The 26,712-nt window shown below is 42.7% G+C and overlaps 1 protein-coding gene across 1 annotated transcript; it reads right to left on the bottom strand.

The window, feature by feature from the left end:
• Window positions 1-342: 342 nt before the first annotated feature.
• On the bottom strand, window positions 343-25,753 carry ADIPOR1 (adiponectin receptor 1). The gene is made up of 9 exons (XM_056845170.1): window positions 25,686-25,753; window positions 17,644-17,728; window positions 15,988-16,202; window positions 8,638-8,754; window positions 7,830-8,001; window positions 4,470-4,656; window positions 2,805-2,992; window positions 1,964-2,157; window positions 343-1,229 (listed from the first exon to the last, which is right to left on the bottom strand). The coding sequence occupies exons 3-9, from the start codon at window positions 16,126-16,128 to the stop codon at window positions 1,101-1,103; spliced, it is 1,128 nt and encodes a 375-aa protein (XP_056701148.1). The 5' UTR covers window positions 16,129-16,202; window positions 17,644-17,728; window positions 25,686-25,753; the 3' UTR covers window positions 343-1,100.
• Between the last annotated feature and the right edge of the window lie 959 nt (window positions 25,754-26,712).

The following is a 26,712-nucleotide window of genomic DNA, read 5'->3' as shown; positions in this document are numbered from 1 at the left end:
ATTTCTCCTACTTTCCCTCTTATCTTCCAGAAGCCACTCCATCTGAAAGCACAAAATCTCCATCTGAAAGCACAAAATGCTTCTTAAACTCAGGAGCTTCAAACACAGGTCGGAATGCCATGCAGGAGAGGCTGCTTTTTGTGTGTTGTTAGTGGGTGGGTGGGTAGGGGGATATCACTAGGCTGGATGGCTGAAGAGAACAGGGACACTCACAACACACTTCAGTCCAGATGATCACAGGGCCAACAATACAGAAGCGTAAAAGACATTCCCAAGTGCCAAGCGTGCAGGCCCTGCAGGATGCTTTCTGGGGCTCAAGGAAAGAAAACCCATTCAAGTCCCTCCAGGGGAGAAAAATTATCTGCAGGCATTTGAGCTGAACCCTTGAACTGCCCAGTATTAAAAGCTACAGACCTTTTATTTCAGTCACCGTGGCATAAAAGCAACAACAGCTCCACAATCCTCTAAACACCCCACTTGTAATACCATGAATAGCTCTCCAGTAACAATAGGCTGGAGGGATAGCAACTTATTTTTTAAAGCTTATTAAATATTAAATACTCTCTTTTCAGGCATACATTACTTTGTCAAGAAAGAGGACAAATCTCTAGTTAAACGGCCCTATGCATCCTCCTCTGAGCTCTCCCGCTATGAGCTGCCAGCGCCCTTGCCACACAAACGCAACTCGTCTCTTACAGATCCAAAGGAGAAATGGGTGTCTGATGGGTCACAAACATTTAGAGTTTCTTCAAGCATGGGGTATGTGTGCAGCATCAAAGAGCAGGTAACAAACCCCTTTCCTTTTTTGCCAGGTGCTAGAATTTCTCTAGTGTCCAGAAAACCACCAGTGTAATTCCTGTGAGCGGTCAACTCACTTGTCAAGAAGGGGCTTGCTGCTGGAGGCACTTCCACCCAGTGGACACTGTTGGCAAACCTTCCCACCCCCATCTTCCTGAGAAAAGGAAAGCCAGGAATGGCCACTGCCAACACTGCCAATTTGTTTGTTTGTTTTTAAAAAAATGTTCAGTCTTCTTTTGATTTTAGCAAAGAAGTAATTTTAAAAGCACTTGGGAAGCTTGTACCAAAGTCCTCTAAAGTTCTCAGAGAAGAGAGTCGTCAGTACATCCTCCTTCAAGTCCGTAACGGAATTCCTGCAAATTGGAGACCCCGTAGAAATGGACAAAGGCTGCAGCCACCACCAGCACATGAAAGATCTGGTGGGACTGGAACTGTGGAGAGGCAAAAGGAGCATTAACGACTAGACAACCACATTTGCAATCATTCTAGCAAGGATAGCCTCGCCAAAATGTAATGTCCTCTTTCGAGAGTCCAAGTTGAAATCATATAACATTTTTAAACAGTTGCTAAGGCATCTTCTACATTATCACAAGGGAATTCACCAAGAGAAGTTTCTCTGGGACTAACCAGCTGGTTCTAACTTCCTATCCAAAAGCGAAACCTCTTTTGTGTATACCTTTATATACTACACTTAATACAGAAGGATAAAGGGGTGGCCATTTCCATTGCCACAATGGAAACAGTCTCTGGACCTACCACACAAGCTTACACTAGCTGTGGTCAATGTGAACAGAACAGCCATTTAGCCAGGCGCTTTACTGCGCGCAGAGCAGAAAAGTATGTTGTGGGAAGCCAATATAGGATCCTAATAAAAATGTTGTGGAACGCACACATGTATCTGCATCCCATGTTGCAGGATATGCAAAATTGGCACTCTGTAGTCACTCAAAATAATGAACTCTGTAGCCAGTAAAACAAATGTAAAAAGGCATCCTTAACAGCAGAGTCACTTCACCAGCCAAAATACTGAAATCTGCAGCTGCCAACACTCTTGGATGGCTGGTGTTGCCACACAGAACTACAACCTAGTGATTCACTGGATATTGCTCAAGCACTGTCAGAACAGCCACAGCAGTCAACAGTCCCTAGCAAAGTTCACACTTACCCAGATGTCAAACTTGCCAGGAAAGAAGCGCTCTGGAATTCGGGCAGCGTACAGCCCAGCTCCTGTTATGTACATCACGGCCATAAGGAAAAACCAGCCCATCTGGCCCACAGTGGTGGCTTTTACAAAGCCTTCTGCTATGGTGAAATGCATGGTGGGGACCACACCACTCAGCCCCAGTCCCAGGAACACTCCTGCAACAGGAACAGCAAGATCTGTCAGCATCTTAAAGTGCTGAACTACATAACCTGACCCCTCCCCAGCTGGCCAGAATATGTTGCTTTTTTAAAATGGAAAGAAACCCTGGAAATAGTCTTGGGGATATTCTGGAGAGAGAACAGGGTCCTAGGAAAGCTGCTGTCAGCATTTCCAGATTCAAGTTCTACCTCCTACACCGTGTGTGTGTGGTTTCAGGAGATCTAATGATTGGCCATTGTGGGCTGGGGGCCCCTTTGAGGAATAATGGTGACTTTGGAACCAAAATTACAGTTCATGCTCACTTCACTCCAGATATTAACATGCAAGACTCGACAAGATGCAAACAACTTAATTCAATCTTGGCCTATTTTCCCAAATTGCCTGTCACTTCTGCTTGGGCATCCAGCCTGCTCATCTCTACACTTCCATTCCCCTTCGGGGGGAGGGGGGATTTTACACACTTTCAACAATCCCTTTTACTAAAGTGTGAACATGCTGCCCAAGAGCTTTCACTCCAAGTAGCCCAAAGCATCACCAACGTTGGAGCATTAAAAAAAAAAATTAAACCTCCACAATTTATCTGAAATTTGCTGAGTTATAAATCCTGAGGACTTCAGTTTACTTCAGCCGAAACCAATCCTACCTGCTCTTGTTTGCCTGTGCTTAGGTGTTGCAAATCTGTCCCACTGTGCAACAATGATTGCTGAGATACCCAGCACACACACAATGGAGAGGTAGATAAGTCGAGGCTGCGGAGAGCAGTAGAAAGAATAGTACAGCCATGGAACAAAACTCCCCATGATTAGCAGAGCTATTCCAGAGTAATCCAACCTGGGGGGGGGAATAAAACCAAAAGACTTAGAGGCTGTCTTACAAATTCTGGAACTAGTGATTAATAACATTTGCTTAAAAAGAAACATCAAGGCATATTTTTATTCATTTGGTCCGGTTTATGCCACCCATCTACGAAAAAAATATTCATGGGGGCCTACATAAGATAAAGCAAGCAGACACCATACAAAAAACACATCGACAATAAGAGTACCCAGCTGCCTCTGAAAATACCTCCCCATGGCAGCACGAGAAACTGAGTGGCTTTATGCGACATCTGCCCCAACCACGTCATAACTTTAGCTACAGAAAATTTTGTTTTAGTCTTTGTGGCTTCATTTACCATTGTGAGTGTGGTCAATTTGGTTCAAAATTTCATTTTGAAGCTAGGCCCCCCCAAAGCCTCTCTCCTTCACTTGCCATTAACCTGAGGAATTTCCTTTTATTTTCCAACTTCTATGGGTCTCCAAGGTGTTAACAGGTTAGTGTCCTATTAACTTTGCTCCAGTTTATCCTACTGCACCTTCTGGTCACAGTTTGGGCAGCCCATCACTTTGGGTTGGTTTGCTCTGGACCAGCCAATCAGGAAGAACATGACAGGACTCAAACAGGGAATGATTTCAGTGACTCCCAGGGCCACAAAATCAGGAAGCACCAGGCTCTCCAGCCACACCAGTTTCTGAACTAAGATAGTAGCAAATCATAGCCTGAAGACATCTGCAAAGCATCGTGGCTAAAACCAGCTACTTTTATTAAGCTCTGTCCAATAGTTCTTGTAGGTTATCCGGGCTGTGTGACCGTGGTCTTGGTATTTTCTTTCCTGACGTTTCGCCAGCAGCTGTGGCAGGCATCTTCAGAGGAGTAACGCTGAAGGACAGTGTATCTCAGTGTTACTCCTCTGAAGATGCCTGCCACAGCTGCTGGCGAAACGTCAGGAAAGAAAATACCAAGACCACGGTCACACAGCCCGGATAACCTACAAGAACCAATGAACTCTGACTGTGAAAGCCTTCGACAATATTCTGCCCAATAGCTTTGACAGGGCTTCAGTGTACTTAAAGAATCATACCTAGACAACAACTCCAGCTTATATGAAGAAGAAAAGCTGGTTTTTATACCCCGCTTTTCTCTACCTTTAAGGAGTCTCAAAGCAGCTGACAATCATCTTCCCTTCCCCTCCCCACAACAGGTACTTTGTGAGGTAGGTGGGGCTGAGAGATTTCAGAGAGAACTGTGACTTACCCAAGGTCACTCAGCAGGCTTCATGTGGAGGAGTGGAGAATCAAACCTGGTCCTCCAGATTAGAGCCCTCCGCTCTTAACAGCTACACCACACTGGCACACTACACACTGATAATTCTTCACATCACATAACATAAAGGACTTAGCATTTTAATTAATAAAAGGTTACCTAAGAAAACAGCCTGTTCGAACAAAAGTTACATCATGTCAAATCTTTATTATTCCAACTGACTTACTTGGAAAATGTCCGAGACACCTTCTCTGAATGACAGTAGACTGTATGAAAAAGCCAGGAAAAGCTGAGACACAGCACTGCTCCAAGAAAGAACATTCCAAACACCACCTTTTCCTGAAGAGGGGCCATGAAGTACATATTTGGCCTAAGCATGGTCAAAATTCCCAGGCCAAGAAACAACACAAAACCTGTATTTGGGACACAGCAGAGTCAAATCAGCCAAATCTGTCACAGGAATGAGAAGCTTATGCCTTAGATGTTCCAGGCTGAGTTATTTGCTGTGATCCCATTTCCTTGTGATTACTGTTTTTCCCCACCCCTGCTTGCACCCTGAAAGATGGGTGATGAATAATTGTAGATAAAATGGTTTGCGTGTAATGCAGAAGCTTAAGAGTGACATCAATTTACCACTGTAGAGAAGAAGCACAAGTTCTTAGTCAATTTTTTTTTACAAACCAAACTCATCTGTTGAAGTAAACAGCCTCTGTTCACCAAATGGAACAGTCACTATGTACATTCATCTACCAAATTTGTAAATCAGAATTTGAACCTACTTCTTCTGTACAGCTAGCAGCTTCCAACTGGCAAAAAGATACTTGCAACGCTACTCTAATGCAACTCCCACCTGTTCAGATTTGCACTTTGATCTAGAGATTACCAACAACAATGAGTCTGCTATTATTTGGCTATGGGCAGTCAAGAATGACGGTGAAGTTGCTTCTTTGTTATTTTTAGGCTTAAGGCTATGGCTAATAAAGCCGTACCATGGATGGATGGATACCAAACTGCCTCATTATTTGTTGAATTTTAGTGTATTTTTACTGTGGAGAACTCTGGTTTTCTTTTTTGAACAGGAACTGCCATGAGCTTAATGGGACAGAAATGTGTCTAATTAAAACGAACAAGGCTTGAGGGCCATTACATTTTAAATTATATGAAGTCCAATTAGGATGCCTTATGGAGCATTCCATACAAAACCAGCATTCTGTATAAGAAAGAGCTTGTGGCCATTCAAATCCTGTGTTTCTACTGCTTCAAGGCAGGGAGAGTTTTTTAGCAAAGCCGTTAAGTCTGCTATGACGCAAACTGTGCCTAGCGATGCTTAGGTACTTTTCAAGGTTCAATTGCAGGACTCGCCCTAACCATGCCCTTGAACCTTGCTCCATTATACCTGATGCCTAGTAGCTATTCCTCTTTCAAAATATTTTAAGCGGCCTATAGAAAAGGTTACCATTCTTTACCTCCAGGCAGAATAGGTACTTTTGACATTAAACACTCAGCCTTTACATTTTATGGTGTCAAGACAGGATGACCATTTTGGCAGCAAAGCAAAATTCTCCTGGAAATAATCACAGCTGTCCACATTTCAGAGCAGGAGAAATAATTAGTCAGCTTTGAATGAATGTACCTGTGTCCTTGAGGAACCTGAAAAAAACCCTGTGGTTGAAACGTCAAGATGGAAAGCAGCACCATGGTGGTTTGCACATTTTGTCTTCTAAGCCAGCGGGATTTAAGTTGCAGAACCCAAGCCTGAACTCTCCCTCTAGCATGTCTTCTGTCACTAACTTTTACCAGGCATCCTCTCTGTGCGTTTGTATGTGTTTTAATTGTTTTTAAATATTTATACAAATACACATACATATATGTATGTATTTTAAATGTTTTTAATGTTTGCCGCCTTGGGGAACCTAAGCTGGGTCAAAAGCACAGAAATATTTTAAATACATTAGCAGTCAGCTTCTCAAACTAAGGCCATTTATGCATGGAAGGTTTTGCTTTGGATTTGCCGCTCTCTAGATGCACATTTTCCCCATCCGAATTCCCCATCCGAATTCTCCAAATTCTGCATGGGGGCTTATTGCTGAGTTTTGAGAATTTAGATGGGGAAAATGTGCATTTAGAGAGCAGCAAATCCAAAGCAAAACCTCCCATGCATAAATGGCCAAGGTTATTTAATGGCGGGCAAAGGGTCAGATGCAAAGATAGGAAGCAGAGCTCCAGACAAATTGAGGCTTTCCCAACTCCCCTCTTTATAAGAACAGCACACTGTGGCCCCTGAAATGCTGTCCTCCAGGGTTCAAGGGACCTAGAGGAACACTGCTGGAACATGGCGTGGGAGGGGGAAAGATTGTCATACAGTAGAAAATGAGCACCAGATCTAACTCAGTTTTGAACTTGCTTTACACAGTGAAATGAAAGAGCATTAAATAGGCCAACATTTAGGAGACTTCTAAGCTTGGAATATCATGTACTTCAGTTTATCACACTTAACAGCTACATACCAAAAGGATTATGCCAATCATCCTGGTGATTACTGCTAATCAAAAGGGAAGACCAGTGTTTAGCACTATCCAGTACAACAACTTTGGCAATTGCTCCCACGCCAGCAGACTCTTCTTTCTTCAGGCACCCCCTAGCCCTTCCAGTTTAGTGTTATAATATGCAATCTAAATTTCCATTGCAACTGTGACCCTTCAAGAAAGATGTTGGGACAAGACTCCTATTTCCTAATAGGCTGTATTACAGTATAGGCCAGTACTCCTGGGATGCAGCCCCAAGTGCCTTGCAGACATAAGAACAGCAAGTAATCCTTCATGCTTGACTCCTTTCCTGTCCAGGTGATTACCAGAGATGCTAAATCTGACCCACTGATTTTATTGTAGATTAACTGAAGCAGCCTGCAGGTTTTAGCGAGATTACCTTCTTGTGGCTCTGATCCTTGTCAACGTTTGTTCTAAATCCAGACTGTTAAAGGACAAACAAGATCTACTGAAAGCATAATAGTCTCCTGAGAAACGAGCTGGACAGAGTTTTCAGTCTACCTGCTAGAATCTGACTTATTGTTACTGGAAGCAGAGGTGTAGACAAATGCATTCACTTTTTAAAAAAACACTTTATCCTCTTATACTTCACTTTGGAAGGACAGAAGTAACTAGGTGTTGCTCTTTAGCAAGTGGTTCTCCTGTCCCTGAGAATGTATGACTAAGCATTTGATAAATATCTTGGAACCTGAGCCACCAGTACCTACACGAAAAAGAGCAAGCAACATTCACTACTTGTTCTGAACTTCAGCATGCTCAAGTCAGCCTAAAATCTAGAGTACAATGGAATTACTACTCCCAATAGTGGAGTCTAGGTCATGAGATAAGGAATAAGGCTAATATCAAAGGTTATTGTGCAAAAGATCCTAGCACTCAATTCCCTTCATTGCTGTTTGGAAACGGGATAGCCTGCTTAAGAGAAGAACAAACGGCACAAAACCCTCCAGCCCACCTCCTAACATCATAGCTTGTTTCTCCAGAGGAAGGGGGGGAAAACAGTTGTAAAATAAAATGATTTCTAACATTAATATAGAAATTACCTAATAAGTGCGTCCAGATGTTGCCTGTCTCAGTGTGTATACGGAAGATGCTCTTGAAGCACGCTCTGAAAGATGGCATGGGGGGGCGATGCCCATGCAACAGGTAGTCGTTATCTTTCAGCCAGTCAGGCAGCACGTCATAGGGAATAACTCTCCAGCGACCCTCCCAGACCTACAACACACCAAATCACACAAGCAGATATTTTTGATATTCCTTTGGGACTAGAGCAGTCAACTGGTATTATACCTAGAAGACCCCCAGAACTGTTACTGTCCTCTCCTGTGAAATACGGTTAAGTGCTTGCCCCTTACCCACAGGCAAATACTTAGGGAGCATTCACGCTGGGATTGATGGCACCAATAGTTGGTGCACTAGAACTTTCCACCCACAGCTACATAGCAACACTATTTTACTGAGTAGGAAAGTGAATCAGAAGCCTCCAAGGCACACCTGGCCACAGCAGACTGAATGGTTCTTCAGGGGAAGATAACAACCACTTCATTCAAATTTGCAAACCTCCAAACCTTCCAATCCACTACCCAAAGGATTGTCTGCAGGAACTCCAGTAGCAAGTAATTTTACTCCCAAGTAACAGCTTGGCTGGTCCAAGTTTTTATGAAGCACGAGAATGGGTATCATTGCCCATACTATATAGGTGCAGAATATTATTTGTTTGGAAGGAGGTGACGGGAATAGAGAACAAGGAGAAAGGCACAATACAATATGCCAGAAACTCTGCTAGCTTGGAACATTGAAGAATAGTAGCTCAGACCACCTAAACCAGTGAAGGCCGTGAGCCAGTCTTACCTTGTATACAAATTCCTCCATTTTTTCCATAGCATGATGTGCTTGCAAAGGGAGAGTCAGCACCCGCACCTCCTCCTCCTCCTCCTCTTGGGTTGCTGGACATGGCTGGTCTTGAGCCTAGGAAGAGAGACCAATTAAGCCTGAATATAGGAGAACATTCTGAAGGAGCGGGGAACTCTGCAAAGCAACATGCTTCCATTTTACGTTGAACAGCCTTAATCTGTAATGTATTATTCAATCAAGTGTGTTTGTGAAGAGACAGCTCAGAACAAGAATAAGGACTATCCTAGGAGAGAGGGCAGACAGGCTCAGACTGGGATATGGCACAGATGGTGGCATTTAATACTTTTAATGATATTTCTGGGCCATCTCCCAACCAAATTGAAGCTTCCAATAAAACTATTACAATGCCATCAATAGTCACCAAAATCAACAGAGCAAATTCAGCAACATCACCACAATACAGAATAACCAATCAAGAGTGCAAGGGGGAAAAAACCTCACACACACCAAAAGCCTGGCAAAACAGAACTGTTTCCACCTGCAATCAAAACTCAACTAGATATATATGAGGGGAAAAGGGATATCACAAATAGAGCACCACGACGGAAGTGGCCCCCTCCTCTGGTCACCTTATTCCAGAAGGTGGGGCGTAACTCTGCTGTGAATCTTAACAGCCAGTGAGCATGCGAGATACCCTGCCCTCCTTACTTAATGGGATAAAATGTCAACTGCCAGGTGGTAGACACCCTGGGAATCATATGCAAGTTGCTCTGAGATCACTGGAAGAAGAGCAGGGTATACATGGGATTTTAAGAAATTATTAAAAATAACATACTATAGCTGAAACTTTTTAAAAGGTTTAAAATAACCAGGTTTAAAATGAAATCTGAATTTATGATCTTATTAGGGAACCTAAGGAAGTTTGTTTTTATTTGTAAAGAAAAAAGTGTGGAAACCTTCTTTGTCAGTGATCATGCAGCACAATTAGTGCAAATATACTGTGGCTGAATACTTGGGGGCAAGGGACCTGTGAGTCACAATAGGTGGCATCCACACATCCATCCGGGTGACTTTCCCCCCTATTTTATGCCTATCTGATCTTTGCAAATGGCTCATTATCCTACTAACCTTAGAACATTGGACATTTAAGCTTGTATCTCACTGTTTACCCCAGTAACTATTAGTATCTGGTTCAGATCATATACTTTTGTAAGCTGGAGGTATGGCAGGGCAGTTATAGGACAAGGATGTTACAACTTAAAGGAACATCAGCAAGAAACATTGTTTAGTGCTGGTAAGATGTACTTCCAGTAACTTCTTTCAATCACCATCTTAGCTGCTGCATTCAAGACCAACTGAGGTTACTGAACAGTCTTCCAATGTAGTCCCATGTACAAAGCACTGAAGTAACTTAATCTAGATACGATCAAAACATGAACACATTGATATATTGAACACAACCAGATCTTGTGCCTCCAGGAACAAACTCAGATGGCCCATCAGATGGTTGAAGAGCTACAAGCCACAAGCAAGACCTGTACCTCCATCTGCAAAAGGCCGAAAATCCTCAAGATGCAAACCTACTTTATCAAAGGGAAATCAACCTCAATTGAAGAAGACCAACATCTCAGTCCTCGGTTATCTACACTGTTGATCGACAGCATTTTAGTATTATCTGCACGGAATCCAGCTTATTTGTCCTCACTCAGCCCACTGCCACTTGCAGACAAGCACCAGTGTGGTGTGATGGTCAGCATGTCAGCCTAGGATCTGGAAGGTCCAGATTCAAATCCCAACTCTGCCATGAAACGTGCTGGGAGACCGCTGAGCCAGTCACCCTCCCTCTGCCTAACCTACTTCACAGGTTTCTTGTGAGGATAAAATGGAGTCAGGTAGAATGTACAACACTCTGAGCTCTTTAGAGTGAAGGTGGGATAAATAACTGAAAAGGAAAAATCCACTCAGGTTTCATCAGCATACTGGTAACACATTAAACCTCCGACAATCTCTTTCAGTAGTTTCAAGTAAACGTTAAATAAAGGACCCTCCACAGCAAGACTGGCAGGAGTCAAGCAGCTGCCTCCCAGTACCACACATTCTGAGACAGATTTGCTAGGCAGGAAGAGAACTCCAGAATGCAGTACCCCAGTACCCATTATGATCAGTCCAAAATTATTCTAAGTACTGAAAGAAATCAAGAGGCATGAGAGAATCAGCAGGGTTGCAGTCCTCATTTCTCTCCTGGTGGAGGTCAGTCAGGACAAGACAGGCAATTCCAGTTTGGAAGTCAGACTGAAACACGTCTAGATAATCCTGCTCATCCAGGTAAATATAGAGTTGCACAGCTCTCGCCCACCTGAGCATCTTGTTTAAAAAAAAAGCCAACTAAGATCATTAGCACCCAAGGAAGGCTTTTCCAGAAGAGATCTCACAAGCACAGGACAACCCCCTTACCTCAAAGAAGGGTTAGCTAGTTCCAGGACCCACCCTTCCCACTGCAAGCAGAGGTGAAACAAGGGGGGCAAGGATCAAGCAAGGCAAGAGATCTTATTTGCAAAATGTCCTGCAAATGAATAACAGTGGATCAAGTTATCAACACTGAGGGCTCAGATGGAACAGGCCCTTTACAACTCTGAAAAGCTCCACTTAACAACTTTGCACAGATACAACAGTGATGATACTTTTGTGGTGACTGGTGTAAAAGAGTTCTCATTCACCCCTTCCTTCCTGCAGTCATTGGCCAAGAGGCATAGGGGAGTCCGCGTGCATTAGGGAGGGCTTTCTCCTCCTCCCCCAGCCCCTCTTGCCTTTCTTCAGCTGCCACCACCACCCAAGCTCTGCTATTTATTTTTTTTACCTGTGGCTGGGGTCAGATAGGGTCTTAGGTGCATGTGTGTGTGAATATTTGTTTCACACCAGGGTGGATTTAATTTAAATCAAATTGATTTAAATCAAACCTATTTAAATCACTAGTCAGTAAGACTAGATTTAAATCCTGGTTTTCTACACTCTGTTTACGGCCTGCTGCCATTATAGATTTTCTCCTTCAGGAAGAAAATAATATGATAACCCTCAGGCTATACACACAAAGATCCGAAGACTTGTGGAGTATTCTGCTCAAAGGATTCCCTTTCATTTTTACGGCTTACCCCTCCCTCCTCACATTTAGCTCCTTGTGCAGATCTATTCCACTTCAAACGATCGCCTATTCATTGAACTTCTTGAAACTTTGCACTTAAGGGGTTGATTCTGTGGACAATGATTTGCAAAGGAACAATATGATTAAGGTCTTTTCCTTAACTCTGCAAGTTTATTCTATAACATTTTTACTGTGAAGAAAAGGCCTGATATCTCTAGAGACACAAATTCACAGTTTAGAGAACTGCAAAACCAAGCATCTGCGATGAGAGCAGCAATGGTTTATATCATGGCTGGCCTCCCTTTCTCCCCCCACCTTTTATCTATGTTTCCATCTTATTGACTATGGTGGGGGTCCTGATTGCCCCCCCCCCCCGGACTCTCTATGGCAGGGGTGGGGAACATCAGGCCGGGGGCCGTTTAAGGCCCACGAAATCATTTGGTCTGGCCCTTCGTGGGTCCTGGCAGTTCTCTAGCTCAGAAGGATCTAAGACTGGTGATCCTCCCGCTCCTGTGGACAGGAATAGCTTCTATTCAAGGCAGATATGAGTTTGTTTTGCCAAGAAAAGGAACCTCCCCCCCCCCTTGCAGAAGAGTCGTTAGCTATGGAACTGCTAGGACTGCCCAAGAAACTATTAACCCTTTCCCACCCGGGCCGTGGAGAAACCCCTCTGTACTACAAGAGGGCTGGGGGTGGACATGGCGACAATGGAAGCGTTAAAGGGGGCAGGGCCAGAATGTGTGTGTGTGGGGGTGAGTTCTTAGCCAGTGTGTCCTCATTTCACCCCTGCAGGCGGAGGTAGCAGGAGCCAGCTGCAGAATCCGGCCCTGACCATGAGGAGCAGGAGCAACTCCAGTGTGTGGGTGGACAGCTATGCCCGGCTGGTGCAAGAGACCATCCTGTGCCACCAGGTGGGCGAGTATGCCACTGGTTGGATGCTTGCCTGCCTGCGCAGTGTGTGTGTGTGTCATCTGGGGCAGCTGCCTGCTTGGGGCTTGGTCGGCCAATTTTTAAGTTGATAATTTTTTATGGCCCGCGAATGATGTTATAAATATCCAAATGGCCCTTGGCGGAAAAAAGGTTCCCCATCCCTGCTCTACGGCCTAATATTCTATTAATAGCGCCAATTAGTATAATTAGGTTTTAATGGCTCACTGTTTATAACTGTTTATAATTTTTATTGATTTTAGTGTATAGTCCTGCTGAATTTTATGTGTTGGATTATTTAACAATTGTTAGCCGTTCAGAGCCCGGCCCTGGCCATGAAATAGAGCAGGTTACAAACTGAATAAATTAAAAAATAAAATAATATCTTCTAGATAGAAAAATTGCCCTAAATACAGAAACCTCTGAAAGAGCATGACATTTTGAAAGGATTAATGGAATTCATTTACTAAAAAATTTAAATGAATATAACAGCCTCATGCTACATGATTAAAAACTAATCCTTATTTCATGATAAATAACCTTTGGACTATAATGTAGCTTAAATAAAAAACTATCTTTAGATGAATTTTTTAAAATAAAATGTTTTTTGAAGAAAAATCTAATTCAAATTTTAAAAAATCTGATTACAAAAATTAAATCATTGATTTTTATCCACCCTGCTTCACACACACCCTCCTCCCTGGTCAGTTAACTGTCTGCAGTCCAGTCAGGAATTTCTGTTTTATGCATGGAATGAGCAGTCAGGTGCCTCCTGGTTGAGATTTTTTGACCTCAGTCTGAAATTTTTAAAAGGAAAAGATCTTTATTTATTAAAATAAAGTCACTAGAATACGAGGACATTAGAAAACCGTATCAACACTCTACTGGGTATTACAGAACTAAGAAAATAACACAAAACATATGAGGCTAACTAAGTTGTACAATCACTGGTGTTACCTTGGCATTCCCTTGCCTGGAATGGATTCAAACCCAGTGTAACTTTGAAAAATATAGGATGGTCAAGACAGACTTCAATCCATTGCTCCTTATGTAAGACAGACTTCAATCCATCTCTCCCTGTTCCCCAGACCTTGGCTTGTGCACTTCTGACAGGGTGTCCAGATCTTTTAACTGTTCCTGTCCCAGCAGGAGGGGGTGTGTGTTCACTTCAACCTATCATGAAACTGGGAGTGGACCTCCAAGCGTATCTTTTCTCCAACCAAATTAAAGAGCATGCCCCAAAACCTTTGCAGCCCAGCTCAGGATATCCAAATAGCCGTCTATCTTGCCCCTCTCTGGCAGGTGAGCAAATAGTTTTCTCCACTCTGCCTATTTGTCTCCATAAAGGAAAACAGAGATTCTGGTTCAGGCCACAGAGCAACTCCTGGCTGCTTAATGAAACACAGAAGAAAATCTATCCCAAAGCTAGAGATGTTCTCACTCAGCAGCTTTATATAAATTTCATACAGCACTGGTAGCGACACTGAGCATTGCAGGAGAGCACAGACGAAGACCTAAGGAGCAGATACAGCATCCCCAAGAGAACTTTGCATTTACAATAATGAATGAATACCTGTACCATTAAAAAAAAAAAGCCAACGGAGAGACCTCCCTAAGTTGTTATAAGCAATCCAAAATAATAACAGTTTACCATTATCAAAAGCTGCTGAGAGGCCCAGCAGGAAAGGAAACTCCCTCAGTGGCTGCCCACACATGCGGCATTACTGTCAAATGCCAACACAGCAGTAATCCCTGATTTGCTGGAATTCAGAGCAAGGATTAAAGCAAAGGCTTTTCCTTCTTAGAACTAAGAGGACGCCCAAATTGGCAACTCGATTTCCCACCCTGGAACCCAGAAAACAAATCAGGAGGCAGCCAAAAGAAAGGACAGGCCTCCTTTTCATCATCTATTTGCTTTCTTAACAGTGTAGACTTTGTGTTTCTCAATTCAAAGCTCTAAACTTTCAGTACAAGGAAGAAAACAAACTAGTTCTCAACTACTAGGAAAAAACATATATTGAAGTGTATTGTTTTAATAAGCATTTCTACAAGTTACTTTATAGAGCAGGTTAAGTGACCCAAAAAATGGCATTATAAGGCTTTCCTGTTGCCAATTATGCACATTGCTTCAAAATACTCCAGTATGAACATAGTACACTCCATGTGCAACAATGAAGCACAGAAGTCTATTACAATGCATACAAGAGACAGAAATTCAGTTTAGCTCTAGGTGTTTACGTCCAGGAGGCAGTCTGAAGTATATGGCATGGATCAGGAAGACTTGGGTTCAAAGCCCCACTCATCCATTAAGGTCTGAGTCAAGTGCTGTCTTTTAACCTAAGCTACCTTTCAAGGTTATTGCAAGAATAAAATGGAAACACCCCCATAAACACCCCCATAATCACATTCAAATGTGATTAATAAATGCATTGATGTATATGGTCTAGCAATGTGGAGAAGCACTGCAAGATGAAGAAACCTAAAAATCAAAACCTAAAAATCAAACAAGCTCTTTCTCCTGGCAGAGATTACAGCTACAAAGCTGCTAACAAGATTCTTCAGTCTATTTATGGCTACTCTATAAGGAACTTTTACAAGTTAGAACTTTTACAGTTAGCCTGAGTTCTGGAAACCTCTTTAAGAAAAATGGCATTTCACCAGAAGTGCCCCCCCCACCATCACATATTCAAGTACAGTTCTCCACAAACAGGAGGGCTCACCTAAGGTAAGGTAAAGGTCCCCTATGCAAGCACTGGGTCATTCCTGACCCATGGGGGGACGTCACATCCTGACGTTTTCTAGGCAGACTTTTGTTTTACGGGGTGGTTTGCCAGTGCCTTCCCCCGTCATTTCCCTTTACCCCCAGCAAGCTGGGTACTCATTTTACCGACCTCGGAAGGATGGAAGGCTGAGTCAACCTTGAGCCGGCTACCTGAAACCAACTTCTGTTGGGATCGAACTTTGTGTTTCTCAATTCAAAGCTCTAAACTTTCAGTACAAGGAAGAAAACAAACTAGTTCTCAACTACTAGGAACGTGAGCCGAGGTCGTGAGCCGAGCTTTGACTGCAGTACTGCAGTTCACCACTCTGCGCCACAGGGCTCACCTACCCATCTCTTATTTCTTTTTTCCTACTGAAAAATGAGTATTTCCTGCAGGAACTGTGCTTCAATGAATCCTGCCAAGTTCGTATTACTTAAGTGAGATACAGCAAAGTGATTTTTAATCAGCAGACCTCTACATGAATGGTTTAATACACTTTCCTGACAGAAAACTACTTACACAGGATGAAGTAGTTGCCACCTGGTCTCCTTTCTCCTCTAACAGGGGTCCAAGTTCAGCCAGTTCCACATCTTCCCTGTCTCTGACATTATTTGAAGGTCCATTTCCTTGGCTGGTTACCGATCCTTTACGGGACGACATCTGGTCAGCACACAGACACCAGACTTCTGCAAAAGTAGAACACCAGACTTCTCCAGCACCCTTATGAATTCTCACTAGGAAGAAGAAAATGTTACTTTGCAGGCCAGTCTGTTTCTAAAGATGTTTACAACCAAGATACATTTTAGTTGTTCCTTCCTAGTAAGCCTAAGAATCTTCCAAATATTCTTTTCCATTTACCTGATTAAAGAAATCTTAAGAAATTAAACTGTATGTTTCAATTAGGTCTAGTGGGATATCTACAAAAGAAGAAAATAGGGTTAAAGAAAAAACTATTACTTTGTTTACAGATGCTGCATCCAACAGACGCTGCATCCATGCGTCACAGCAAAAGCCATCCTAGTAAAGGAATTGACATATTTGCCCAGATAATCAAGGGAACATTTTTAATCAGAAGATTTGTATTTGATGAATATAGCCAATCAACTAAACATCAGAACAGCACTCCCAAGGACTCCCTTTCAAAGCACAAGAGGTTGGCAGACAGTCCTACTTGATTCAGGGCACCTACAAATACACAAATGATTCTTCACAGAGCAAGAGGTTCAAATACAAGCTTCTTTGAAATCCAAATAAACTGATTCAACGCCCCGCTAAAATCTATACAATAAAGCTAATTTAGTCATGAATTTCATTCGTCCAAATGACTCATACAGAAGTGGACAGAGGGCAAAAACATATGTTCTGTATCGGGGGGGGGGTGTTAATCAGCAGAAGCCAGTTGTTCAAATATAAAGTCCACAGCAACAAAGGCTGTATATCCAACTTCCTGTCTGCATGAATGAAAACTGTTCTGCTCATCCACGGGTGGGTGAAAGGCAGCATTCCCTGGGCTGTAGTCCCTCAAAAAGCTGCTCCAGAAGGTCAGAATGACATGTGCCATGGAATGGTAGCCAGAAAGGAATATCAGTAATAGTACCATCACCCTCTATGTTCAGCAGAGTGAGCGTTTTCCTCAAAGCTGTAACAGGCTAGAACTGCAGGAGGCAACAGAAATCAGATTACGGGGGAAACCATGCACTGAATAGGATATGTGCATATTAAAAGAACTGTTAACTTTAATTGATTGCTGGACCTTAAGCTAAAGCAGACTTCAAAATTCTGAGATTTTAAAATATAAAATTGTTGAGGTCTGCATATTTTGCAACTAAAATATGCAGCCTAGCTCTCAACAGATTTGCAATACAATCTATGCAGAATTACCCCAGTTGAGATCCATTGTGATTAATGAGTTATGCACTGTAAATACAGACCAAGAGATAATTGCCCTCAGGTCTAAAAGTCACTGGCAAGGTTCAGAAGCAAAACAACTGATTTATAACACCAGTCCTGCTCATCAGCTTCAAAGAACTTATTTAGCCACACTAGCCTAAAGGGGAAGAACAACAAAAACATATTCATGCTACGAAGTTGAGAGGACCACGGTTTGAACACAGAGTCTAAGAACAAATGAGAACAAATCAAAACATAATGGGAACTAGGAAAATAATTGGTTACCTGTAAATTGTTAGGAGAAAATGATGCACTTTGCAGGATACCAGCTCACACTTCCACCCAGTTTGCCATTCCAGCTCTGTAAAGCCTAGAAGTAGGAATTCCACAGTTCAGAAATCTTCTAACAAAAAGCTTAAAGTTGTCCCATCTATGTTTGGCTATGGCTCAGATGCAACTATCCACGAATACTTCCTTAACACATCTTCCCATGCAGCTGTCATCTCTGTAATACAAGGAAGAACTACTGCTTCTTCCAAAACCTACTGAATGCTTATGGAAAATGTTCCCAACCTAATTTTGCTTCTGCTGCTTTTTACTGTAAGAGTCTAGTGTCATCTTAGAAAAGAAGTTCCCTACAGCAAATGCCATAGGTACAAGACTTGTAGGACAACCTCAATGAGCAACCATGTCCACTATGAATGTAACAGAATTAAGTGCACCCTTACTTAATCAGAACCACTTTTCTTTAAAATAGTGCACTGCAAAAAGTTTGTGCATTCCCCAAAAAAGCTTGTTCAGTTATCAGACTTCTCCACTGTGCATCTGTGTGCACACAGGTTGCACAGAGCCCAATATGGATTATTATTTACCTGGCTTACACAAGTGAAATATAGCTGGATGGTACTATGTCTGTCTCAAGTAACATCCCAAAACACAGAACAAAGTCCATATAATACCTTATTAGGACCAACCAAATGACACATAATGGTGTACAAGCTTTTGAGTTCACCAGAACTCTTCATCAGGCTGTATGTTACAACAGCAAAAAATTAAAATGTTTTTAAGAGAAAAATTCCTCAGGACATGATGGTGAATTCGACTCATGCAGCTTCCAATGGTGCTGTAATGAAACAATTAAACTCCAGAGGGTTCAGATTCCCACACACATGACGCCCCAGCCTCTTGGTCACTTGCAGCTGGAAAGGCAACGAGCAGTCAAGTCCAACAGGTTGAAGACCTTGATATGGTGGAATTTCTGGGATTCCCCCTTTTTACCTGTCACCTTGAAACCTCACCACCTTTTTATTTCAGGAGGGGCTCTGCCTTCACTGGCAGCCCCTCCTCCAGATTTCAAAGCCAAAGCACAAGCAAAGTCAACCCAAAATAAGGCTACTATAATATAATATTGCTGTTTAGAAAAATATATCGGAATCTCACAAACACAACCGCAGTTGAGAAAACAAGAATTTTACAAACTGGTCTATTTTTGACCCGATATAATGGCGCACTAGGCGTTACAAAGTAATAAATATAGGCGTGAACGCTCAAACCATCTCAAGTCCATACATATAAAGTGCAACAATCAAGCAACGGAATCAAGACACTGTGCAATGGAATTCCGGTATAGTTCCATTTCATGTAAGACTTTCTCAAGCTTCTAGTCCTTCCGTGCAAGGTTCTGTGAAAAAATAAAACTAAATAGCACACCATTCATTATGAAATGCCAAAATTAATACAATAGTCTGACCAGCATTGAAAATTACATACCATTCATAAGACAAAGGAGTGTACCTTCTCTGTATGCATGGACGGCTGAATAAGACGTCTAAATGCACTGGTTCAACGCGCCATTAAAAAGGCTGCTGGAGCAAGCAAACTCAAAATTACCGTATTGTTTCTACATTCAGCTACCAATCATTCGACTACCCAATATATGTGAGTTGGAGCACCCTACATGTTTTAAAGGTAACTAGAAAGATCCATATATGTATTGAGTCCGTTTGGTATCAAATAATTAAACATAAATATAAAACGGGACTCTTGCTGAGACATGATACGATCAATATTACTAATGGAGAAAGATTTCCCTTTGTACTGCCACACAATGAAAAACTGCATTTCGAAGTCTTGGTGTTTCTTTTCTAAGTAATGGGCAGTTAAAGGAGCCTCCAAATTATGGTTCCGGATGCGGGACCTATGTTCTTGTATCCTAAGTTTTATTGCTATTTTCGTCTTACCCACGTAGGGAAGCCCACATGGGCACCTGATGACGTAGATCACGTGTTTGCTATTACAATTACTAAAATTCCTTAATGTGAATTTGAAACCCGTTCTTGCATCCCAAAACTCCTGCACAGGCAGTTTCTATCCCAGCCTCTTGGTCCCTTGCAGCTGGAAAGGCAACAAGCAGTCAAGTACCAACAGGTTGAGGACCTTGATATGGTGGAATTTCTGGGATTCCCCCTTTTTACCTGTCACCTTGAAACCTCACCACCTTTTCATTTCAGGAGGGGCTCTGCCTTCACTGGCAGCCCCTCCTCCAGATTTGGCAATTCACCAGAGAGCAGCTTAGATTCCCTCTGCTCACCCCCGCCTTTACTTAAAGAAACAGAGTAATTCTTCCACTACCCATCTTGCCAAGCAATGGGGTCTGGCCACTGAGTTTGCAGTCTTTTATCAGTTCCCTGGACCGGAGGATTGGGGTGTGTGTTAAGCCAGTGTTTTGCAACCTGTAGGTCAGGCCCCAGAAGTGGGTCGCAGGCCAGCTCTCCCTAATGGCAGCTCCTTTGCATCCTCCTCTTTCCTTCCTTGTCAGCTTCTCACATTCCCGCCTCCCCCTCCTTCTTTGTGACAATAAAGAGGGGGCGGGGAAGCTGTTTGGTAACTAGTAACCTTATGATAGCAGCTGGAAGAAGGGGAAAGAAGACTAGAGAGGAGGTGGGAGCTGTTCAGCCATGGAAAAGCCAGAGGGGGAAAAAAAGATGTGTGCAGAACAACTGTTGAATAGCATCTACCCTCCCATGCATGGAGGTTCTTACCCAAAGGTAAAAGAAGGCTGTTACCGCACTTGTATTCCCAGCGATGTATTAAGAGTTTGAAAACGTTATAAAAAATACTGTTCGCACTTTGTTTGGCCCCTTTAGCTGTGAAGACATCTTCCAACCATTCATAAGCCGTGGTATCCAAAAACCCTTTTAAAGTGATGTTTTTTACATTTTCAAACTCTTAATACATCGCAGGGAATACAAAGTGCGGTAGCCCCTAAGTTTTGATGGAAACTACACATCTTTCTCAGATTGTACCATACTAAGCCTCTCACACTGTACTGGAAGTTGGAAACTAGGCCCTTTTAAAAGAATATACGCTGTCATGTGTGACAAATGCATTCAATTTTGCCATCTCAAAAAGCAAACAATTACATCAGACTACAAATGATAGGAAAGTGTATATTTATATATATATATACACACACACACATATATACACACAAGTTCACTTTGAAGCAAGGCTTTGACCTACAGGACCTGACCCTGGAAACAGTAACTTCCATATTGTACATTAGTATTTTTTCTTCACTGCACATAAAGAATCAACCCTGATGGTTACTAGTTTCTTAGACTCTTAGAGGGGATTAGATGGAGTAATGGAGAATGACAGAGTTGTCAAATGTCTCCATATGCAATGTAACTACCATATGTAAAGGTAGTACACTGCAGAATGCCTCTTGCTTGGGGTTCACAGTACGGGCAGCTGTGCCCTTTCTATGATGTTTGTTGGGTTCTCAAAAACATCAGGTTGGGCACTACAGAAAATGGAATGTTGGAATAGATGGGTGACAAAATCATAATACACCTAGGGTGCCAAAAACTCCTTGGATAAGCCCTGGATGGGTCAACATACAAAGTAAATTTGGACTTGTGGGTCATTACCATGCCAAAAAGGCTGGGAAACACTAAGTTAAGACATAGTTCTCCATGACTCCTCCTACAGATTCCTGCTATGAACTATTGCCAGACTTGACTTGTGCTGGGTTCCAGGGACAGATTAGGCATCCTCCTGCTGTCCTGTCCTCCTAGTTCACCAACAAAGGCCTGTGTAATCCAGCAGAGGTGGTTTCCAGTCTGGTGTTAGAGCTGCCCCTCCTGCCCCCAGCCCACTGTCTTGAACACCTACAACATCCATATGAAGGAGGCTCCTTTGTTAGGCCATATTCAGGACTGATGAGAGGGATGGATATCTATCCAGTCAGACCATTGTCTGCTGAACATATGAAGCTGCCTTATACTGCTCTCTTTTAGAATGAGTGAAATGCTTCAGATAAAAAAGGTTTACTCAGTGTACAATATGAACATATGCAGAATGTAAGACAATCTACTGAATTAGAGAATAAGTTCATACAGTTCTAGCTGTATCTGAAGAAGTCAGCTGTGACTCACAAAAGATCATACCCTGCCAGCAATTTTGTTAGATACTACTGGACTCTTGCTCTTTTCTACTGCTCTAGTTCATACAGTAGACATATCCAACATTTTCAAGAATATATTTATTGTTTAAATGTGCCTATTTTTATCCATAACTGATATACTCTGTGATACCCTCTTAAATATTATAACATTAAAAACCTTTAATGTTTACTCAGTACCCAAATATACTGCTAGCCCTACTGTGAGTATATGAGACTGTTACTTACTCAAATGTTAATCTTTAGGGTGCCACTGGACTTTTGTTGTATTCTGTCCAAACCCTACACTTTATTTTGTTTATTGCAATATTTGTGCTGTTTTCACCTTTTGTTTTCTTACAGATCCAATGGCAAAAACTAAGATACACGTGCTAACGTAAGGGTGCAACAGTTTGCAACTCTCTCGAGAACTGGCAACGTTGCTGACAAAAAGCATGCATACTTTTAAATGTCATAAATATAACAGTACAATTTTTTATATTAAAAAATCAGTTACATTTTATGCTAAACTAGTAAATATAGATTTTAAAAATATTGCATATATTTCAAGTTTTCCCAAAATTTCATTTTTCTGAAAACAAACAAACAGAATACACACAAACACATACCTCCCCCACAGCATGGAACCTACATGCTTGCAAGACAGCAATTTTCCACAGCGGTTTTCAAACTATTTGCTTTCAAGGACCCTTTTCTGTGATGTATTTCAAGGCAAGCAGTTCACACACAGCACAGGCTAGACCTGATGGGTTTCACTGTTGCCCTGCATGAATTGAAAATGCATTCTACTACAATACACCCAACAAATGTCTGTGGCTATCCATTGCAGGGAAGATGATAGCCAAGTTATCATTCAGGGAAGCTAGTCCTTCAAGACAGATTTTCTCATAAGGAATCCATGAGAATCATCCAGAAAACAACAGAGGTCACCAGAATCCAACTGAAAACCACTAGAGCACAAGTTCCCAAACTATTCGAGTCATGGAGCACTTTTCAAGAGAGAATTTTGTCACAGAGCACTAAGTTTTACCTAGCACCTACATACTAAACTGAATGACAGTAGTATTTTTCTTTCCAATCTCTTCACCGAGCACTAGGAAATGCTTCATGGAGCACCAAGTGCTCCTTGGAGCAGTTTGGGAACCTCTGCACTACAGCATCCACTGCAGTACTTGTAGTCTTTGTAATCAGTCTACCTTTACTTAGGTAAAATAAAATACAGTGTAAGAACTGATGGTTTTTAAATTACTGACTAAATTTAAGCTAGTACTATACTCAAACTGGAAGAGGTGTCTTAGTTTTATGATGCACCCCCCTACACACTCAGACTTCCTGAAGATAAATACTAGGTTCAGTATTCCAATCTAAAGCTTTCTGTCTGTCACAATGCAACATTTTAAACTATATAGAAAATAAATACAGATGTTATATTGAAGAATCAGAAGCCCTCTTGGAAAGAGGTGAATTCATGTCCCTTATTTTGTTGCCAATGAACAAAGCTCTACCATAAAATTAGTTTCTTTTAGCTTCTCCAATGGTAAAGCACACATTCTAAACAAAGATCTCCCAACTACGTACAATGAAATCCCTATGCTAGAGCTATTGAGCAAAGCAAAGTTAAAAGACCACTGAAAAGCCACCACGTGGGCTAATATAAAGAAGCATCTTCAGGGAGAGATGATCCCTTTGGGTTACCACATTATGTATTCCCACCGATGTATTAAGAGTTTGAAAATGTTATAAAAAAACATCGCTTTAAAAGGGTTTTTGGATACTACGGCTAAAAAATGGTTGGAAGACATCGTCACAGCTAAAGGGGCCAAACAAAGTGCGAACAGTATTTTTTATAACGTTTTCAAACTCTTAATACATCAGTGGGAATATATAATGCAGTAACCCCCATAGAAAGTGCGAACAGTATTTTTTATAACAATTTCAAACTCTTAATACATCGCTACCCTGACCTGGATGGCCCAGGCTAGCCTGATCTCGTCAGATCTCAGAAGCTAAGCAGGGTCAGCCCTGGTTAGTATTTGGATGGGAGACCACCAAGGAAGTCCAGGGTTGCTATACAGAGGAAGGCACTGGCAAACCCCCTCTGTTAGTCTCTTGCCTTGAAAACACCATAAGGGGTCCCCATATGTCAGCTGCGACTTGACAGCACTTTACACACACACACACACACACAATACATCGCTGGGAATACATAATGCGGTAACCACCACCACCCCCCGGTCTTGCATTATAGCACAAACAGTTTCTGTACTCTCCTTTCATGAACAGCTCAGCAATCCAACTGAAGGGAAAACACTAAAGCCTTACATTCCTGGGCCCTAAATAACTCTAATTGCCTCTTGAAACCAATCTCAAATTACAGATTCTAGAAACATTAAACTTTGAGGACACTTGAAATCTAGCCTGTCATTTTACAAAGGCTACCAGACTGTATTCTCAAGTTAATAGATGGTTCTTGTTTCCCAGAATAGCTTTAAAGAAAACTTCTTATGAAAACTGGAGCAGAAATCACACTCTCCTTAACCACACAGTGCAATCATATAAAGCGTAAAAGACATAGCAGTAAAACCATAAGGATTAAATTTTCTTTCTATTGCTATTTTCTATAATCTAGGTAACAATGGCATTCTACTTTCCTTCCTTCAGACATTTCATTTCATATGCCTTAAATACATGCTCCTCAGAAGCAATATAAAAGATACCATCAATTATCCTCCTGTAACATTGGCCTACAGCCATTCACAACACCTTAAATAGCCATTTAATAGAAAAGGTGTTCTAGTTTAACAGTGTCTCTGTATGTGGCTTCTTTGAATTGAAAATTTAAATCACTTATGTGCTACTTATTCTGCCTAACTTTCTTGCAAACTAGCCTTATTTGAGAGCTTCTTCATTGAGCCACAAACATCAGAACCCCCAGCTTCCCACTCATATTTTGCTATGCAGATTGAAGCATGCAGTGCAAGAGATGCATTATAGGACCCAAAAGTATAGCTCAAATGTTAGCAACCACACGAAAGTGTTTGTACACCAAAACGCTTCCCTTGCTGAAACTAGCTTCCCCATCAGTTAACCAAATGTCCAAATTGCCACATTTCCTCTGTAGATGCAGAAGCAGGAAAAACACACTTTGCTCTACCGTTTCTTCCCATTGAGAGGGCCAGGCACAGCAAATGCACAAACAGCCACCCGTCTAATGAGGTCACACACCCATTTACAGCACCAGCCACCAATTACTTTAAACAAGCCCGCTTAAAAGGACGGGCGGGCATGCTGATGAACCATCGGATTAAAAGATAACTTAAAACGGGGCGTGTGGATCTGAAGACAGGCAGAGGCGAATATCCACAGCAGCGTTGCCAATGGGGGAGTGGGAAGGAAGCCCAAATGATCCCTTTCGGCCAGCGCCAAAGGAGGCGCGCGCACGGCCACGGAGCCCACCAAGCAGAACAGAAGCGTAACATGCTTATACTTTCGGTTGCAGCTAATTGTGCTACTATAAGCTCCTTACCCCCAGGATTAGGGACAGGCACCAAGTGAGCGGCACAGGGATAATACCGGCCGCCCGCAGGTTCTGGGAGCGATACCGCTTGGTCAAAGGACGACGCGCATTCGCCCCTGCCGTTTACAGCCAGCCACGAAGGCCGAGCCGAGCAACGCGGGGCCTCCCGCACAGATCAAATCCCCTCACCGACGGTCCCTTCTCGTGTGGCGGCCCCTGAAGAAACCCCGGAACCGCAACCCACCCCCTCTAGCCCCCGCCCCCCCCCAAAAGCCGCGGGGCGGAGCAGGCCAGAAGGCCGCCGCAAAAACGAGATCGGTTGAGGTATTTCGCTGTAAAACATACCGGACCGCCCTCGTTGCTACATCCCGCAGAGACAGGCTTAAGCACCACCGGCGGCGTCTCCGACGAGCAGCAGCGGTAACAGGACCGGAAACGGCCCCCTCACGGAGCAGCTACTTCCGTTTTGGAATTCCACAGTCACGTGATCGTGTGGTAGCGACACTTCCGGGCCACGGCCTGTGAGGGCCGTAGAAGGCGCGAGCGTGAGGAGGGGTGGTCCTGCCTCTCTAGCTCCCTCGTGCGGAGCCTCCCTGAATGGAGGTTCAGAATGGGAAGGTCCGGCAGCGTTTTCTGATTGGACAGAGGTCGCTTTCCGAGCCGATTAGTTGATGCCATATAGGAATTCCGCATAAGCGTATACGTCGGAAGCGATGGTGCGTTTGATTGCAGCAACCTACTTGGTGGCTATTGTTGGGATCTAAAGTGGTGGCCGATTTCGGAACTTTCTATTCTGATTCTATTCCTATTTACTCGGAAGTAAGCTATGCAAAAAAGTGAGCACATAAATTACGGCGGTATCACTCAATGCTGTTTTTGTGTGTGCATAAAAGCGTTTAGGAGTAAACAATCCTATCTTTTTAGTTGTAGGTTATTAATTTTACGATTTACATCTCAACCAATAAAAATAAAAAATGCACTGGGGTTAACACCCCTCCCAAATAACATAAGCAGTGCTTGTAGCTTTAATGCCTTCTGTGGCTATTAGAGCTGTGCATATTGATAAACCCGAACCGGAAAAAAAAGTAATTTCAGGTTCGGGTTTACCGAATGCCTGGAGGGAAAGCTAAAGCCTAATTGAACTCCCCCCCCCCAAAAAAAAAAACACAACCGGGTGTTTATTCGGCTTTTCTGGGTTTGGCTTTCCCCAGGCTTTGCAAAGCTCCTGGGGGGCACTTTTGGAGGTAGAGGTCCCAAATTTTCAGGACAGCTTGAAGGGACTCTCCTTGCCTGTACCTCCAAGTTTGGTAAAGATTGGGTCTGGGGGTCCGGTTTTATGGGGTCTGGAAGGGGTCGCCCCATCTTCCTCCAT

Source organism: Euleptes europaea, chromosome 2 (assembly GCF_029931775.1).
Source record: "Euleptes europaea isolate rEulEur1 chromosome 2, rEulEur1.hap1, whole genome shotgun sequence".
NCBI classification, from domain to species: Eukaryota; Metazoa; Chordata; class Lepidosauria; order Squamata; family Sphaerodactylidae; genus Euleptes; species Euleptes europaea.
The sequence above is the reverse complement of the archived record's forward strand: the minus strand, read 5'-3'. Positions and strand labels throughout refer to the sequence as shown.

Excerpts from the sequence above, each read along its gene's own strand:
- ADIPOR1 (XM_056845170.1), bottom strand. The coding sequence starts at position 16,128 with ATGTCGTCCCGTAAAGGATCGGTAACCAGCCAAGGAAATGGACCTTCA. Across the intron at positions 4,657-7,829 it reads CATCTGGACGCACTTATTAG|GTTTTGTGTTGTTTCTTGGC; the intron begins GTAATTTCTATA and ends TCCCAAATACAG. Across the intron at positions 1,230-1,963 it reads CTGGCAAGTTTGACATCTGG|TTCCAGTCCCACCAGATCTT; the intron begins GTAAGTGTGAAC and ends GCCTCTCCACAG.